The 18,264-nt window shown below is 43.6% G+C and overlaps 1 protein-coding gene across 1 annotated transcript in view; it reads right to left on the bottom strand.

Annotated features, from left to right (window-relative positions):
• LOC119383142 (myelin regulatory factor-like protein) overlaps positions 1-18,264 on the bottom strand; it is a 118,756-nt gene that overhangs the window by 24,977 nt on the left and 75,515 nt on the right. The window contains exons 3-13 of the mRNA XM_037651155.2: positions 16,045-16,260; positions 14,657-14,736; positions 13,180-13,328; positions 10,047-10,222; positions 8,781-8,825; positions 7,869-7,987; positions 5,825-6,056; positions 4,908-5,106; positions 3,377-3,453; positions 1,246-1,447; positions 909-989 (exon numbers count right to left, since the gene is read on the bottom strand). Coding sequence (XP_037507083.1) covers positions 909-989; positions 1,246-1,447; positions 3,377-3,453; positions 4,908-5,106; positions 5,825-6,056; positions 7,869-7,987; positions 8,781-8,825; positions 10,047-10,222; positions 13,180-13,328; positions 14,657-14,736; positions 16,045-16,260 — 1,576 coding nt within the window. The remainder of the gene's footprint in view (positions 1-908; positions 990-1,245; positions 1,448-3,376; positions 3,454-4,907; positions 5,107-5,824; positions 6,057-7,868; positions 7,988-8,780; positions 8,826-10,046; positions 10,223-13,179; positions 13,329-14,656; positions 14,737-16,044; positions 16,261-18,264) is intronic.

The following is an 18,264-nucleotide window of genomic DNA, read 5'->3' as shown; positions in this document are numbered from 1 at the left end:
AGATACACGATATGGACGCCGGCGTATAGGACTGGCGGCACCAGTGTTGATCCGGTGAGTCACGACAGATGTTTGGCCTAGAGGGCGGTCGTCAAAGTCGAAAATGTCACGACAGGATGCGAGCAGACGACGGAGGCCGGTAGCTTGCGCTGTGGTGAGATCGGGAGCGATCATCTTGTTAATGTCATCGAGAGGCAAAGTGAGATCAGCATCATGACATGGAGACGTAACATCGGCGTCCATATCAGCAACCTTGCAATTGTAAAGCGGAGAGATGGTGGCCAAAGACATATCTTGCGGAAGAACTTGAGCCAACATACTGACGTTGAGAAGGGGAAGGGTCACTGTATTATCAGTCACGGAAACAACAGTGTGAGCAAGGGCGACGTCTCGAGCCATCAGTACGTCAACAATAGGAGTCACGAGGTAGTCACCATCGGGCACACCGCGTGACAACAGAGTGAAATATGTCGCAGCTTGTGGAGGCAAGCAAACATAATGGCAAGAGCATAAACGTGGAGGTAGGTCGGCTGGAAAATCAGCAAGCTGCGGCAACTCGAGCTGAAGAGCACCAGTTGCACAATCAGTGAGCGCAGAATGACGTGACAGAAAATCCAAGCCAAGGATTAGGTCGTGAGGGCACTTCTCAATGACGGCAAATTGGACTGATGTAGGATGACCGGCAATAGAAACACGGGCTGTGCACATCCCTTGAACGGCAGGAGTTCCTCCATCAGCGACTTGGAGTGTACGGGAAGCGGCAGGCGTGAGTACTTTGTGCAGTCGGCGGCGAAGGTCTGCGCTCACTACAGAAATGTGCGCTCCGGTATCGATAAACGCGGTACTATAGACCTGCAATACATTCGAATGAAATCAGCTACAGATGTACTGTTGCATTAAGCACCTACCATATGGTAAATGGCATCATGTGTTGATCCCTTTTGCCAGGTCAGCTCCATGTCACTTTCAAACTGGCCAGGATTCGAGGCCTGCAATGGATTTGGTCGATGTGACTCCTTGTCAGTCGTCATTACGCAAGATTCAACAAGCAACAAAATTAATGTAACTTAAACCACAGCATGCATTCAACTCAGGCTAATGCTGTCGGGGCTGGAATAGTTTCTGCAATGCACATGTAAAGCAATGAAACTGAACATTGTAAACACGGCTATAGGCGAAGAAGCACAATTGGGGAAAGTAGTAAGTGCAGTTCGTAACTTCAACAGTAAGTGAGGGTTAACTTACCCGAACTATAATTTTTTGAGAGGACTGTGCTGCAATGGTGTAGACGGCATCACCGCAATGTGCACATAAGCTCACCACCAGGTAGAAGTAGCGCTGGTCAGGGTTAGGCTTCCCTTTCTTGCGCATATTGTTGGATGTCGTTTCGCTGAAGTGCAGCCTCCCTATTGTGCGCTTCACAGCTTGATTGTTGCTCAAGTCGACCCTGCAGTAGTACCAACAGAACCAGTGTTAGTGCTAAGTTTTCATCTGGAAGCATTTAGAATAAAACCACATTGGTTCATGCTACTCTTTGCACTATATGCAATATGCCCATGAGAAAGAAAAAAGAAATACTAGATAGCAGCTATGCAAACTACACTCATGCTGCTCGTATTATAGATGCAGGTGGCCATAGATATAGCGTACAAGCTCAGTGAAAGTTCCAGGTAACTATAAAAACTGTCAATTCTTTTATGAAGGAATTCTAACCACATAAAGGGCTGACTGTAACATGATAAAAATAGATTAGCCAACCGTTATTCACAGGTAACTCATCTCGGAGAATCCTTACAATGAGCATATATGTTTCAAAATACTGACAGTGCCTAGCTTCATGATGGTTAGCGCAAACGAAACACGGACGAAAAGAAGAAAAATCGACGACACAAGCGCTATCTAACAACCATCATCGAGCATTTTCCAACTCGCCCAATTCGCTACCCTAGTGCCTAGCTTGACATTCTATAATGGTGACATCGGGTTCAGTCAGTGCTTAGGGGGAGTGCAACTTGAAAGTGTTGAGATTTGATGCCCCCCCCCCCCTCTTCTTTTGTGGTATTAAATGGTACCCAAGTGTTCACTCTGGAAGAGACAGTTCATCATCTGCAGCAAGAGATACTCGACCCGCCTCCCTCACCACACCCATACAAATACCACCACCAGCACCATATCATACTTCTGTGAATTAGTGAGGTGTATCATTCAGAAAAAGACGAGAGACAGCACTGCAGGAAGGAAGCACATTATAATGACAAACTACAATTCAGGCCTTAGTGCACCTTTACTAAGGCCCAGAGCTGTCCATGGGCACTTTTCAAAATGAATGAATGAATGAATGAATGAATGAATGAATGAATGAATGAATGAATGAATGAATGAATGAATCTTCTTCCTTCACATTGGTGGGCCATGCTAAGGTACCTGTCGGTACAAAAAGTTACGCTGCTCGTAATAGAGGACCCTACCCATAGTTATTTAACACTGGTATGCTTAAGCATGCATAGACAGTCGGCTGTGCAGCCAACATCGCTATCTTTGTCCGCACGATGCAGTGACACCCTTTGTCACTTTGAGCCACACATACTTTCTTCTTTCCAAGATCTCATGTATTATGTACTTAGAATTTGACTATTTTAATCACAAATTAGTCACAAATTTTGTGGAAATTAGGATTGCACAGGTGCATATTAACGTCACCTTACCAAGCTGTTCTACCTACTCCTGGCATTCCGAAATACACGCAATAAATTTTACAGTGCATAAAGAATGCATCGCCACATGTGCCAGTTTTCCTAAAAAATTAGAGTATTACTTATTGAGTAAATACTGAACTTTGAAATTATTCATTCCTCAATGTTATTAAATGTACTAAAAACCTGCAATTAAACAGTTAATATTACAGTTAACCGTATATTCATGAATAAACACACAACATCACTTGTATGAGCAATGAATTGTGTTGTTCATAAAGGCACAGAGTACAAGGTGAAATAAATGGTGTGCAGTCAACCCTTATTATAACAAAGTTGCATGACAGGAATATATATTCATTATATTACAAAATTCGTTATAAACATATATCTGTAACACTGTATCAATGGCAAGACTGTTCTTCACTTCCTTATAACTGACAATTCATTATATCACTATGCGTTGTATCGAGGTGCGATTGTATTTCGGACAGATCTTTTTTTTAATAAATAGAAACCGAGGATTTGCTTGACAAGCACAGGAAACAGTCTGGGCACTAATATAATAAGACAATAACATCAAATACAGTTGAAATTTGATGCATTTATGAAACATGTCAATAACCATACTGGTTGGACATTCATGCAATGATAGAATGATCTGTGCCATCATATTTACTCACGGAAGGGGATAGAAAGGCTTTTTGGTGCGGTCAGCTTGTGACTGTTCCACTTTGATGGTCTGCGATGGTGACTCCCTCTGCACAATTTTGTCACACAGGAGACACAATTAGATTTACCTGCACTTCTCTCAGAGATTTGATTAAATCTGTACTTATTCACCAATAATGGTATGTAATTTGAACAGGCACACACTGTAGCTTCAATTAACCGATATATGCCCAGTGTCCTACATATAGGACGCTTCTTTGATGCACTGTAACATCGCTATTTCTTTAGCTGATAACTAGCGCCACCTACAGCGCATCAAGCAGGCATCAATGAGGCCTGCTTGATGTCTGTAGGTGGCGCTACTCATCAGCTAAAGAAGTAGCAATGTTAGAGTGCATCAAAGAAGCGTCTTATACGTAGGACACTGGGCATATATGGGTTAAAGCCTTAATGTTGACTTGTATGCATTGTTCGTACTCTCAATCCCACTCGGCACTGTTTTATTCTGAATTGTATTGAATCCTGGCATTCGGGATATTGCACTTCACAGTGACACTACCATTTCGTAACAATGCTCATGTGTGTGGATTCCAGTTAATTGTCCCATTTGCATTACAAGCCTTTAAAAGACAGAAACTTAGCATATTGACCTACTATGCATCAAATGCACTCACACACAAGAGAAAAAAGGTTAGCTTTCCTACCAATGCATGAAAAGTGCTGTATAGAACAGTCTGCATTAGAGCGTGTTTTTTTTTTGTGTGTGTGTGAAAGTGCTGCTATTACTGGCTTTCACAGCAACTGCCTTGATGTTACTCTGATTGTTATTGTTGTAATGGTGTGGCATGTCCCATGCTGGCCAAAAAAAATATACATCCTTAAAAGAAGCTTTGTGAATTCACTCGCTCGATTCACTGCAGTGCAGTTAGTGTAAAGACATTACTGTATGGAACAGCCAACAGTGAAAACAAATCAAATGTGGGGTTTTTACGTACCATAACAAATCAAATCAAATCATTTTATATTCCCAGAGAGAGGTTCTGAAGTGGTTCATTGACTAAAAGCTGCTATGGACAGCTTGACTGGACCAATTAATTCTTTGCAAGGCAGTTGGGACTATCACGAAGTTTACCAAAAAGTATAATAGTACATAATACAATAAATACGACATATTTTCACTATTTCACTATACCAAGTAAACTAAAAATGAATAAGAATTTACTTAAATCAGTACATAATATTATTAACCTCATTATGATTATGAGGTGTGCCATAGTAGAAGACTACAAAAATAATTTTGACCACCTAGGGTTCTTTTTAACATGCACCTAAATATGAGTGCACAGGCATTTTTGCATTCTGATCTTATGGAAATGTAACTGCAGTGGCTGGAAATCGAACCCACAGCACTCCAATGCCATAGTTGCTAAGATACCATGGTGGGTAACAGTCGACAGTGACCAGTCAAGCAGCTATCTACATGCTGCAGTGCACTAGCAGCATTGCAACATCTCCGTTTGTGTACATTAAGGATATCCGTACCTTGACACCAAAGAAATGCAGGTAGAAGGCATCAATCTTCTGCAGGCGTCCATCGGGGACCTTGACATAGGCAGGATCCCCAAAGGCTTGCACATGCACGGTGACTTGGAAGTGGTTTTTCTTCTGGCAAACATGCGCCTCATCTGCGGCACTGAAGTTGAACCCCTTGTCTGCATCGGCCCGGAACACAACTGGCTGCCTGCGAGTTGCACAAATGTTGAGCATGGCAGTGTGGCATAATGAGGAGGCTAGGATGGGTTTTTAAATGCTACCAAAGGCATGTGTATGACCTAAATGAAGGTAATGCAGTGTATCTTCCATACAAAATAAGCTAATGCCAGTAGTGTAGCTGCATTACTGTGAATAACCCTATTCGCAGTCTTGATATTTCGCGTTCTCAAACCAATCTTCAGCACTAGGATAATTCATCACACTTTATAAATTAGAGGACCAAAATTGTAGAGTAGCATAAAAAAAATGTGATTCCTTTGTGAGACCCTTATTTTTGTGAATCATAGTTAATTCAGCAAAATTATGAAAAATCACACTGTCAAGATTGAGAGATTTGCAATATTCGTGTCTCACATTCATTCTTACAGGTTAGTTTTTTGTTAGTAACTTCAATTATATTTGAGCATTTCTGTGAAGGGCATAAAAAGTACAAAGCTTTTAAAATATTATTGTTAGTGTTTAAAACTGAACTATTCGTTACTGTTTAAGACAGGAGGGAAAGTAGCCAGTGCGTAGTACTGTGGGGTGAAGATTTGCTGGGCATTTCCAATCCTGCTTGTCTGCGACGTCCACACACGCACACATGCACACACACATTGCTATTCAGTGAATACATAGTAACAAAACAGTGTATTCACATTCACTTTTCACTTGTGAAACAGGGCTATTTGTGCTAATATACTCACAATGGTTGGAGGGTCCTGTCGTGGAGTGGGAGCCACGTGTGCTCCTGGAAGTTTTGGAAGCTAATGCAGGGCACGTTAGTGTCCGCGAAGCCACTTCCGTCGAGCGAACTGCCGCCCGCAGCAGCGTCATAGCTGCACTCGTCATCCACGAGAGACAGCGAAGGCGCAACAGCATCGGATGCCGCCGCTGCTGTTGTCACTGATGATGTCGTTGCCATTGCTGAAGGCCCAGCTGCATGCATGAAATCATGGACAAAATGTCAGCATGCCCAACGTAATTCAGAGACACAATATAAAAATGTGAGAATTTTATCTACACATTTTGTGACACGCTGTAGTTGTTGTGCAACACCATCCAAAAGACAAGGTGTCTTGATTTGAGACATGACCGGTCTGCATACGTCTCATCTCTTGACACCCTCAGTGAGCCAAATAGTCACGCTGTAATGATTAATACATTTCATTGAAAGCATGCACGGAAAACTTGTTAAAGAAAGTGATCTAGTATTTCCCCTTTAAGCTTTCAGCCTGTGAAGTGTATTTCGCAAGTAAGTAAAATCTACATAAATCATGTTGCGTTCACCATGCCATTGCTTCACGTGATGTCTTCATGCAATAAATGTTAGCACAGTGCAATCAAATGGGAAAATCTACAAGGTGCACTTTCACGTGCCGGAACCTTTTCGAACCTTATAACAAATTCCAGTCAGATCACATGCAGGTCGCAAATAGTGGAATACATGGTGGAACACATGCAAACACCAGCAGCTGTGCTGGAATGTACCGTGCACTCACGTAAAAATAACCAACACATTGGATCCACTGACCAGATTTCGATGACCAACAACTGTGCTCGCTGCTGTCATTGTACTCTGAGTGTTTTTCGTTTTGCTGGGCACAAGTTAGCCCAGTAAAGAGGTTGCTCTTTAACCTATGCTTGAGGTTACCGTGTTCCTAACGATCACAGCAACATGGCAATATAGATTACAGTAAAACCTCATTACAACGAAGTTCTATCTGACTTCCTCGCATGGCTTCGTCACATCTGAAAATTCGTTATATCCGTATTCACTATATCAAGGTTCGACTGTACTGATATGTATACGATCCCGAATATGTAGTTTTGTCTGTTAAACAGATGAGTTATTTGTAGGATTCTTGATTTAGCAATGCTCGCACAGTGCATGTATAAAAGAAAACTAGCCAGTCCATATATTCACACTTTTTCATTATTATACCAGTCATTTTATAAAACAGAAATTCATTCTGAATGCTTCTGAATGTAGAAGGTAAATAGGCATCAAAAAATAAGGCACAAAATCATTCCCTTCTCATGATGGTGCATATGAGTGTGCTTAAGATAAATGCTGATCAAGCATGCTTTACTTTGATCCTGCTGTGCTCTCACATTTAGATTGTGGTATAGATGCTCAATGCCATTTCCCTAGCAATAATACCAGTATAATTTTCTGTAGCTCCTATAAGTGACAGTGATAAGTGATAGCTACAGGGGATATTAATGTTTGTTATAGAGTGTAACTCTGAGTTTTATTGGATTATGTTGGTACCAAGTCGGTCCAGTAGGTCACATACGATTGATAGGTTGGTATTGCTGCCAGTAAAGCCAAATATATATGGCAGCTATTTGTCTTTCATAGGGCCAATATAATTGGGCTGATGCTACAGTAAAAGCCTCATTGATTCAACCATTGTCAACTAGGCAAATGGGACTATTCAAACTTGTCCCCTGGTCCAGGCAAGTGCATGCATTATTTAATGGCATCAGACTCTCGTTAATTCGGATATAGTATTTGGCCTTGGCCAGTTCATTCGATCATCAGAGAGTGCTGAGCGTAAAATGCGATGAACATTTGATGCAGCTAAATTTTGTTCTATCTTTCTACTTTCCTTGCATAGTGCCATCACAAACCATACACCTGCAAGAACTTCTTTGTTGATGTTATTTTCAGTCACGGATATCTCTAGAGTACTAATGCATCATTTTCAATTTCATTATTACATGAAACAAAAAGCACTGCAATACCTGGCTCCTGCTTCACTTGTACAAGGCCATTTGATTGACTTGCATCAGAAAGTCGTCTCCTCTTAGGATTAGAGCCCCCTGAGCAGTCGGGAATCTCGTCACGCATGAAGTCATCTCGTCTGATAGGAAGAACAATAGCACGAAAAAGTCAGCGACTACTCAGTTCTAATACCTAAGCATGAGAATGTAAAGATTACACACTTTATTAGTGTTTATAAGATACCTAGCAATAATTTCAGCATGCTTATAAAAAAAAGAAGCACATCATCCACTATGCACACTTATTATTACAAACGCTTCTTTAATGATTTTTGCAGAAAGATGATGGAATATCAAGAGAGGAAGAAAAAGTGCAAGAAAAGAGGAAACAGTTGAAAATAGTGTCAATATAACAGCGCTTCTTTTTTTCAAAAACAAAAATTTCAAAGCTCCTTGTGATGAACCATAGGTAATACGATATCACCTCATGGTGTGGGATATTCAAAAAGGCAGACATAACTTGCTCATTAAATCTAGATTCCCAGCTAGGTATAATTACCAAAGTTTCACATATAAGCTTTTTAATTATTTACTTTACTTTTGAGTGCATACTGATCCTGCAACAGTCAAACTAGGCAGAAATGATCCCGTGTCTGTTTAGAAATATTTGGATAAATGTTAGTTTTATGGTATCAGTTACAATTAACATCAGCGTCAGTCACTAGGTATGGTTGAGCACACCAGTGCTTACTTTTCTTACTTATGTTTCTTGTGCTATTTATTATTTATTATGCTTAATGCTATTTATTCTGTTCATTTATGCTTTGATTTATTGGAGAAAGAAAATGGGGTGAATCTGTTTTCAGGGCACGACATTTGCGATTCACCATGACAGAAATCACATGAGAGATAAGTGACGCTTGCTGTACTCACCCCAGATCTTCCAGATCTTGAAGGTGTGCCTGCTGCTGGAGAAACCTGGAACACAAAAGTAAGCTGGTTGGTAAGCTTCAAATGCATGCTACGTCATACAAAAACCATGCGCTACTGTGACTCCAGTCATATTGATAATAGGATGGCATGTGTGCCCCAATGACAAAGTGGTAAATTAATGGACAGTAACAGTATCATTACAAAATGTATGCAACAAGAAAATAAACAAGAGAGGCAGTGCAAACATCACTCTTTGTCAGTCAGCTTCACCCTTTCTTTAACCATTTATTTTGACTTCCATCTCTGGTCAGTGTAGCACTTAAGCACCATCACTCAAGTATTCAAGCCAATTTCAATTAATTTTTCAAAGTGTTTTGTTTGCAGATGTAGAACCTGCAGGGTTGCCAAAAGTGGTTCGACCGATAGTTGAAGTCTGGTTGCAAATTCCAATGGAAGAAATCATGGCTATGTGGCAAAGCAGATGAGAAGAGAACCGAGTTGACAAAAATAGCCAAAAAGCAGTCTGGTCACTGTAAGACTGATGCACACGTAAGTCTAAAAGTATAACTTAACTACCTGTGTAAACATTTCAATATAATGTTCCTGAACGTTTCCATGGGAATATGCTAGCACATTTTGTTGTGATATCACTCCTCTTCAACAAACGTGCAAAAGATGTATTCTGTGCGATCTATTATTGTGAATGAGTTGCTTCTTGGTTAAGTGACACAGGTTAGATTCCTGTTGTCACTGGTAAGCACATTACTAGTTTTTTTGGTCTGTCCTTTAACCTAGCACAAAAGGAGCTTGTAAAAGCTACGTTTGTAGGTTATTCTGCATGAAAAGTGCCTTCCCAGAAATGTGGGTCGAATATGATGGTGGCCAAGCTTGCTACATGGAAATACATGAACAGAATCAGATACTACTCTCACATCACTGATCAGCCTACTCACTACCAGAGTGGGCTGTGTACTATCGGAGTACCATCATCGTTGCTGCTCCTGTGCTCTGAGCAGCAAGGATGGTGGAGCAAGGACTGACATGGATGACAACGGTTGGCATGGGTCCAAAGCCGTAAAATGCGCTTGCTTCAGTGTATAACTAGGGAAAGTTGAAATGACAGCAGTTCCTCCGCAGGAGTAATAAATAAAAAGTGCCAGCACATTGCGTCTGACACGATACTTCTGACGAGATAATTTGCAAAAGTGCAGTTGGAACAATGTGCTATGTAGTATAGATATATGGTGGTGGCTTGCAGAATCATACCTTCTGTAGAGTGGTACAACAGATGACTGCTGGGGAGGCATGCTGAGCATGCTGAGTAACTGCTGCTGTTGTTGCTGCTGCTCGCTGTCAGTGGCAAGGTTACCAGGCAGGAGTTGCAAACCATGACCACTGGCAGCTCCACTTGCATCCCTGGTCTGGAAGCCTCCAGGGGCCTGCTACCAAGTCAAGGGAGTGGGAGGGAAATAGCGGAAGAATCATGGACAAGGTTTTCACAGCACAGCAACTTTCGGTTATGTCATTTGCATGCCTGAATACCAGAGTTGTAGCAAGAATGGCACACCGATAATTTCCCCCCCTTCCTCCCCCACCTCCCTAAAAAAAAAACCAGTCCATTATAATACATATAACATGAAGCAATGCAAGATGACAACCACCCGTCCAGCCCCTCTGCCCAGCCAAGGAGGTGCTCCCCCAAGGAATTGGGGAATGGAATCGACTTCCTGAGGAGGTAGTAAATATAACGAATAACAATGTATTTTTTCCACCACTGTAGCTCATAAATGTTAACATTATGCGCATGTATTGTAGTAAATGCTTGCTTATTGTATTAGTCTTTTAATACTGCATTTCAATAATTAACTGATTGTGCGCTGGTTAAGCCAGTATACGTCATGTTTTACTGTTTTTGCAATTTATTTCTTTAAGCTGAACTATGTTGACCTTTGCTATGCACCCCGACAACTCCCCACATCTAGAAGTACAGCTCTGCAGGAATTCTGCAAATCATAAAATGTCGCCCACGTGCACAAAAGATGAAAAAAGCATAAATTTTTATTTGTGCAACAAAATACATTGGTTATTGTTTACATGCTAAGAAATTGCAAAATAATTAACATATGTTTACTGGGTATGGCATGAATTCGTAATTGTGATGTCACAACGTGATGGACAAAGCTGTATGGAACACATCATATGTTTTGTACATAATGTGTATGCAAAACAAATATTATTATGCAATAATAACAGTCATAATAGAGGCACCGTTGATGACAACACTTTTATTTAATTCACAAGAGTCTACCAAAATGTCGGAATAATTGGGCAATCAAAAAGCAGCTGCAGTGTCGCCTCAAGGACAATGCAATGGATGCAATAGCAACAAATTGGAATATTATACGAAGTAAGGCTAGCAGCTAACTCCATAGGATCCAACTAGTGTAACTCTACAAAACACTGGCATAAGGGAATGCGGCTGCTCCAGGGAGCAAAGCGGTTTTCGTGCTGTCTGCCGCTTCAACGTGAAGCGGTGAAAGCACAGCAGGTACTGCTGTATACTGCTGCTGTGGGTATGAGCCGTCTACTGATCTAAATTGAGAGAGCGTGCGACCGCACTCTATTGATTAAAGCTCGCAGTTCCTGGCCGAGCGACGCATCTCCCTCTCCCCCAGGCACCCGTTCATGCTCCTTCGCCCGGCGGAGCTGGACGGCGTGTTTCATTTCTGCTTCAGCTGCGCCTGTCTGTAGCCTTCGAAAACTTTTGCTCGCACATAGAACATACGATTCGTGGGGCGATGTTATCGGTTTGGTCTTTATACAGAACATGACGGCGACGGCAAAAACACCCCTCGAGTGTCCATATAATTGCTGTTGCAATAAAAGTATCAATTTCGCCCGAAATAAGCAGTATTTGATAGCGATAGCAATATATTAGCCAACTAAACGAAGTATAAGGTTCGCAGTTTTGTCGGTCTGGTGTATTAATTATTTAATTATAGTAAACGTTTGCTTACTCATTAAATTAACAAGCATATATGGTTTCGCGAGCGCTAGCAATTGTGAATCAGATCTCACTCAATAACCGCGAAGACTTGCTGTGACAATGCTGGCATGATGAGCAATGCAGACACAGCTAAACGTATATGGCGTTGGCTCTCACTTCAACACGTCCCGAAACTTTCAGATTACGCGACCTCCAACATTACAAGTGCGCGGGAATGCAGCGCAAACGACTTGAGCCATCAGCCATGTCTGCTCGCTCAACCTTCTCACACGGCTGCAAGAGAGCGCGTGCGCGGGCTGCCTGAGCGTCCAGCCGTCACGGTCTGGCTGATTACAGAGATAGTGGTTTGAGAAGAGGAATGAAGCTTATTTCTGCAAAAGCACGGCGCACCGTGGTGGTGGAATGAGAAAGAAAATAAAAGGCGGGAGAGAACGGAAATGAAAGGCAACCTTCTTTAATAAAGTGCCTCGACAGTACCCTCCCCATCCGTTTAATTAAACGGGACCGCTGCTATCGAGACACCCTAGAGATGAGCACCAATCCGCCACCAAGAGCCGGGTCGGTGTGCCTCTCGCACCATTTAAAAAATCGATGGGTACCCGACGGCACTGGAAGTCGAACCCAGTACCTCCTGCATTGGAGCCGGATGCTTCAGGAAACGCCGCGCTTAACCGCTCGAAATAATCGAATAGGAACGAATGTTATGGGCGTTGGAAGAAGAGGTCTAAGATGTATACAATACGAGGGGGAAAAATCAGTTTCACTACAAGGGCGAAGCAATTATTGCGATAGCAACAAATTGTAATGTAAGGCTGGCAGCTAATTATTTCGGATCCGATCTCGCGTAACTACCAACACCCCCTCCCACCCTCCCCTGCGTCTCTTCATGCTCGCTCAAGACGGGCGGGGCGTTTCCTCTCTGCTTGAACAGCATTCGACGACAGGTCTAACACGCGGGGGGATGTTATCGCATGCGCCCTCCGAGCGACGCAGATGGGCCGGCTAGTTTGCTCTCTGCTTCAGCCGCGTTCGTAGCCCCCGCTCGCGCGCTTTCACTCGCGTGCAGAACATACGTACGATGCGCGGGGGATGTTATCAATTTGGACTTTATATGAAACATGACGGCGACAGCGACGCCGACGGCAAAACCTCGTCGAGAGTGTCCGTATAACTGCTACCGCAGTAAAGAAAGTCTAGAGGGCAGTAGTGCACAATTAAGGAGCTTAATTAGGCGAATAATACGCAGCAGCGCAACTGAACGCGGACTCGAAGTGTGTCTTCTTCAAGTTCACGTTCAGTCACTCTGCTGCGTTTTGTTATGAATACAAACCTACGAACCAGCCCGCCATCGCACTTTAGCTTAATTAGGCGAAGACAGAGAAATAGGCCTACCGTGGCAGAAAGGTGTGGGGGTGGAGGTTGCTGGTGCTGCACCGAAGTTGCCGGGTGGTAGGACAGATGTAGCGGCAGAATGGGAGGAGCCTGCCTCGGTGACGACTGCATCACGTGGCCGGCACCGGTCACCTTTGCCCCGTCCGCTGCTGGAGATGAGAAAAATCATTGCTTATATTGCACAATCAAAAGTTTGGGGAGGAAGGCACAAATCAAAGGGTAAGCAATGGCGACGGATAGACATTTTTACTAGTGCATCGCCATTTAAGTAGAGGTCAGCATGAAGAACATTCGCTTGTACGCACTTTGGCCACCCTGAACTAATGCAGTCTAACAATCTACCGGTTCTTTTCAATTCATGTCTCATGTGCTACCCATAATCGTGTTTTCCTTTACTTTCTACACACACACACACACACACACACACACACACACACACACACACACACACACACACACACACACACACACACACACACACACACACACACACACACACACACACACACACACACACACACACACACACGCACGCACGCACGCACGCACACACACGCACGCACACACACACACACACACACACACACACACACACACACACACACACACACACACACACACACACACACTTTTCATGGTGCCATCTTCAGGTACTCTCTTATAATCTCAGCGGCACGAAAGCACCCCAAGGCAGTATGAGTCTGTATGACAAACGCGCAACCCTAGTTAATCGAGTTAACACGAGATACACAGGTGACAGTTCGATAAAAAGTGTACGTTTTCCTAAGGGTGGTTTTTCTCCGACCTTTGCAACTCTATAGTACCCTCGAATTCGGATGACCCCCTCCCCCCCCCTTTAATTGCCTGATGGCCGGAAAGGCAGCCAGCCGTTTGAATTTCAGCACGGCCCGCATTGCTTGCAGCGCGCGACATGACAAAAACATCCGCATAAAAAGAAAGCCCTATGTAAGCAACCTCATTAGGCCTCTTCCAGAGGAACTCCAGTCACTCTCATCTTGAATCAGCAGAAACTGTCGATGATATGCATGCACATTTTCTAAACTCATCGATTGCCCGGTTCCTCGTTGCCCTCGACTTCGTTTGCCTTCGCTAAAAGTCATGTGACGTGGAGATACCTATAACTACGATGCCAATCTTCTTCCATGAAAAACGTCTACTGAAATTATTGGCGATCAAGAGACAGATCCGGATACGGAATAGCTGCTTTAGCAGTTAGCATTGTCAAGTCCAATACAGCCGACGTGTCATGACTGCTCATGAGGATTACGCGAAAGCCAGTATCGTGCCCAGGGGAAAGAATTTTTGAAGAAACCGCCACGGCGGCAAAGCGCTGACGTTCTAAGAAAAGAACATCACATGGAGCTAGTAAGAATGAATGAATGAATGAATGAATGAATGAATGAATGAATGAATGAATGAATGAATGAATGAATGAATGAATGAAGCCCGAACTTACCATCTGCGATGGGTGAGAAGGGAGGCTCCGAACCGCTGTCAGGTGGACTTTCCGGAAGTAGATGCTGCCGGCTTCCGTTCCTGGTGCGACGGAGTAAGTAAATAAACCCGTTCACGCATAAAATGTCTGGGACCGCACACGTGTTCATAAGGGTCATAAGTTACGGTATTATATCCTCCTTTCAGAGGAACGTGCGGTGGAGTTCGTCCACGAAATCTGGCATATATGCTACAGGATAGTTCTCGGACCACTGTCTACTAGTTGCAAAAAAAAAAAAAAAAAAGAAATGCGGGATTTGATCAGGCATAACTTTTGCCGGTCAAAAGTCATAACACTTGTGACCACTAGAAATTATGCAAGCATCTAAAACTTACCAAAACATGCTTCAAAGCATAATTATAGCGTACAGCAGTATAGGTAATCTCGAACTTTATTTTTAACGCTTGGCAACAGCCGTTGCCGAAACATCCCATACAAGCAGTATCGATTATGGATGACACTTTCGGAAAAGTTCTTACGAAAATATTCTTTCATAGGGCTGTTTTGCGCTAGACGTACTAAAGTCTTCGAGGCACGATTGTGCTGTAGAAACGAACAAATCCTCAGTTGCTAACAGTTAAGATGTTGCAACAAGCATTACTTCATACATTTTCATTGTTTTCGAGCGCTCGAAACTGCAAGCTGGCTTCACCGCGTTCAGATCATTAACGTGGCGAAGCTCACTTTAACAAGCCGAAGCACTTGAAACAACAGCATTGCAATGTAAAGTCAGTGAGCGGGATTGATTTACTGGCTTGATTCGTTCGCTGTTCAGGTGAAATGATTTATATCTGGCTGAACTAACACATTTACAACATTTTTTCTAAATACCGCAATAGGGAGTCTTAGAAAAAAAAAGATTTGGAAGATGCGATGTCCATTGTCCAAGATTGAAAGCGATGAGCCTATCACTAAGAAAATCTAGGTGCATTTATTTGTGCTTTATTTTCACGTCACACACGGACGTACTATAATTTTAGGCCTAAAAAGCTTAGTAATTCGCAGAGGCGATATAAAGTTTGTACATATATATACGCTCGCACGTCCCTTTTCGGATATTGTTCTTCGCCTTTCATCTTTGCTACCATGCGAGGTGGTGCTCATCTCTCGAATTTTCAATTAATTGAGCACCTTCTCCTCTCAGTCTGTCGAGCTTATACGCGACTCTACAGCAGTAGATACCAGATAACGACACCCTCGTTTTCAGTTCTATCGAAAGCGTACGTTTCATATTATTAAAAAGAAACAAAATAACACAATTAAGTCGATCGTACAGATAGAACCTGCCTTCATTTGCAAAGCGTTGTCATATCTTTTACTATTATTATTTATTTATTTTGCTTACTCACCCGAGCGTTTGGCCGGAGTTTGCCGTGGGCTGGGGTGCGCTGACGGCGGCCTCTGCCGGCGAGAGAGCTCCGTGCAGCAGAGCGGCCACGGAAGGCAGTACGTCGCGCTGTCCCAGAGAGCCGAGGCCGGAGCCAGCCGGTGTGGACGGAGCGGGAGCGCACGGTCGCTTGCCAGGCGTCGGGGGCTCGCCACTCACCAGCTCATCGTGGAAGTAGCTGCGAAAGAAAGGACTTCGCCCATCGCATACACGGGCGCGTCCTCGTCGATTTAAACCCGTGGGGAAACGAGAAGGAAGGACGCGCACACGCACCAAAGCTGCTCCGACACCTCGCGCGTATATAATGAGCAGACCTGAAACTCCACCGGAAAGGAGTGAAACGAAATGCCGGTTGACGCTCCCTGGAGGAGTGCGCTCACTCTGTTTGTAACAGAGTTCTGTTTCAATGCGATACTTTTATTCCCGCGGAGAAGTGCGTGAATCTATTAAACTGTTGCTAATATATCGCTCTCTTTCTTGGTATACTTATTGTATTCCAATTTTGCTTATGACATGAAGTTGCGTTGTTTTACTGCTTTTTACTTTTCAGTGACTTTATCAAATGACCACTGTGGTACACAAACTTATTTCTTATATGTTTTGATTAATACAACCCATGTACGCTTATATAATTTATTTTGTACGCTGTCTATAGTGCTGTCATAAAGGGCCTTCAGGCACCTTCAAGCTGTTTACAACAGCTTTTCGCCTGAAGGATCCCCAACAGATTCTAACGGAATGTTGGTAATAAAGATTTGATTGATTGATTGATTGATTGATTGATTGATTGATTGATTGATTGATTGATTGATTGATTGATTGATTGATTGATTGAAGTGCCTTCACTCTATTGCAATAGGAGTACTGTACTCCATGAGGAGGTGTTTGATCACTCTTTGTGTGTAGAGAGTTATTTCACTGTGGTAAAAGCAGTGGCATATAGGACAAGCGAATACGATTCCGAGGTGTATTCTGGACACTCCTTTAGTTCTCAGAGTGTACAATGAATTCGTGCCACAACTAAGTCGTCCAAACAAGAAATGGGTTTTGTTAAGTTCTTACAACTAGGGTAACGGTGGAAACGCAACTCCAACTGCGCGGGAGCTCGTAACACTGAAACGACCACGCTGGCAGGGACGACACACGCAGCAGCAATTCACATTGAAGTAAATGCGTGGCAGTACGGCGTAAGCTATAAAATTACACCATTTCCCGCTAAAGGGGACCATGAGGCGATGCGAAGCCGGAGCACTTGCACGATCGCGTTCCGTTGGCGTTCTTTGGGCATGCTACCGACCTCGCGTCGTGGAACGCGAAGAGGAACGCTACGCGCGTCTTGTCTTCCCTCTATTCTCGCAGGTCGAGCGGGGAACGCGGTCGGCAGGCGTGCGAGAGGGGGGCAGCGTAGGAGAGGAGAGAGAGGGGACGCACATGCGCTGGTGCTCATCGCGGCGTTGCGCAGGAGAGAACTTCGGCATGTCTAGCCCGCGTTTCAGAGGAAGAATGGAAAGGGGGAGGGGAGAGGGGGAGTGGAAAGGGAAAGTGGATAGGGGTAGTGGAGAGGGTGAGAAGAGGGGGAGGGGGAGAGGGTGAGTGGAGAGGGTATGCGCATGCGCAGTAATGATGGTCACGCCGCACACCACCACCACCACCGGATTGAACTCCGTCATAAGATACTTCGCATCTAAAAATGCTTCGTTCAAAGTACGGCGTACGCTGTAAAATGCCTCATTTACAAAAGGCGCGCCGCTTGTAGAAACGGTTAATTCCGTTCGCAGCACAACCACACGAGTAGATATTTCGCAGCAAACATTCACGTGAAAGCAAATCTCACGTACATGCACATTAGCAGCTGCATATAGTTTGTAAGCAGCCCAGCGTGTACATTTTATTCTCAATTCTAGAGAAAGAATCGCCGCCCAATATATCGGTAAAGTGTTATTATTGCGATAGCAATTATATGGACAGTCTCGGCTGGAAAATGTCCGTCTCCGTCGCCGTCATTCACCTTATATGTATAAGTATGTATATATATAGAAAGGCCACAAAGAAAAATAATTAAGAAATTCTTTCCGACGCGCGGAATCGGACGGGCGACTTCTCGCTTTGCAGCCCGCCGTGTTACACGTTAGGCCACGACAGCACCGTCTCTCAGCCTGCTAACGGCGAGCTATTTATATAC

This window comes from Rhipicephalus sanguineus, chromosome 2 (genome assembly GCF_013339695.2).
Source record: "Rhipicephalus sanguineus isolate Rsan-2018 chromosome 2, BIME_Rsan_1.4, whole genome shotgun sequence".
NCBI lineage: Eukaryota > Metazoa > Arthropoda > Arachnida > Ixodida > Ixodidae > Rhipicephalus > Rhipicephalus sanguineus.
The sequence above is the reverse complement of the archived record's forward strand: the minus strand, read 5'-3'. Positions and strand labels throughout refer to the sequence as shown.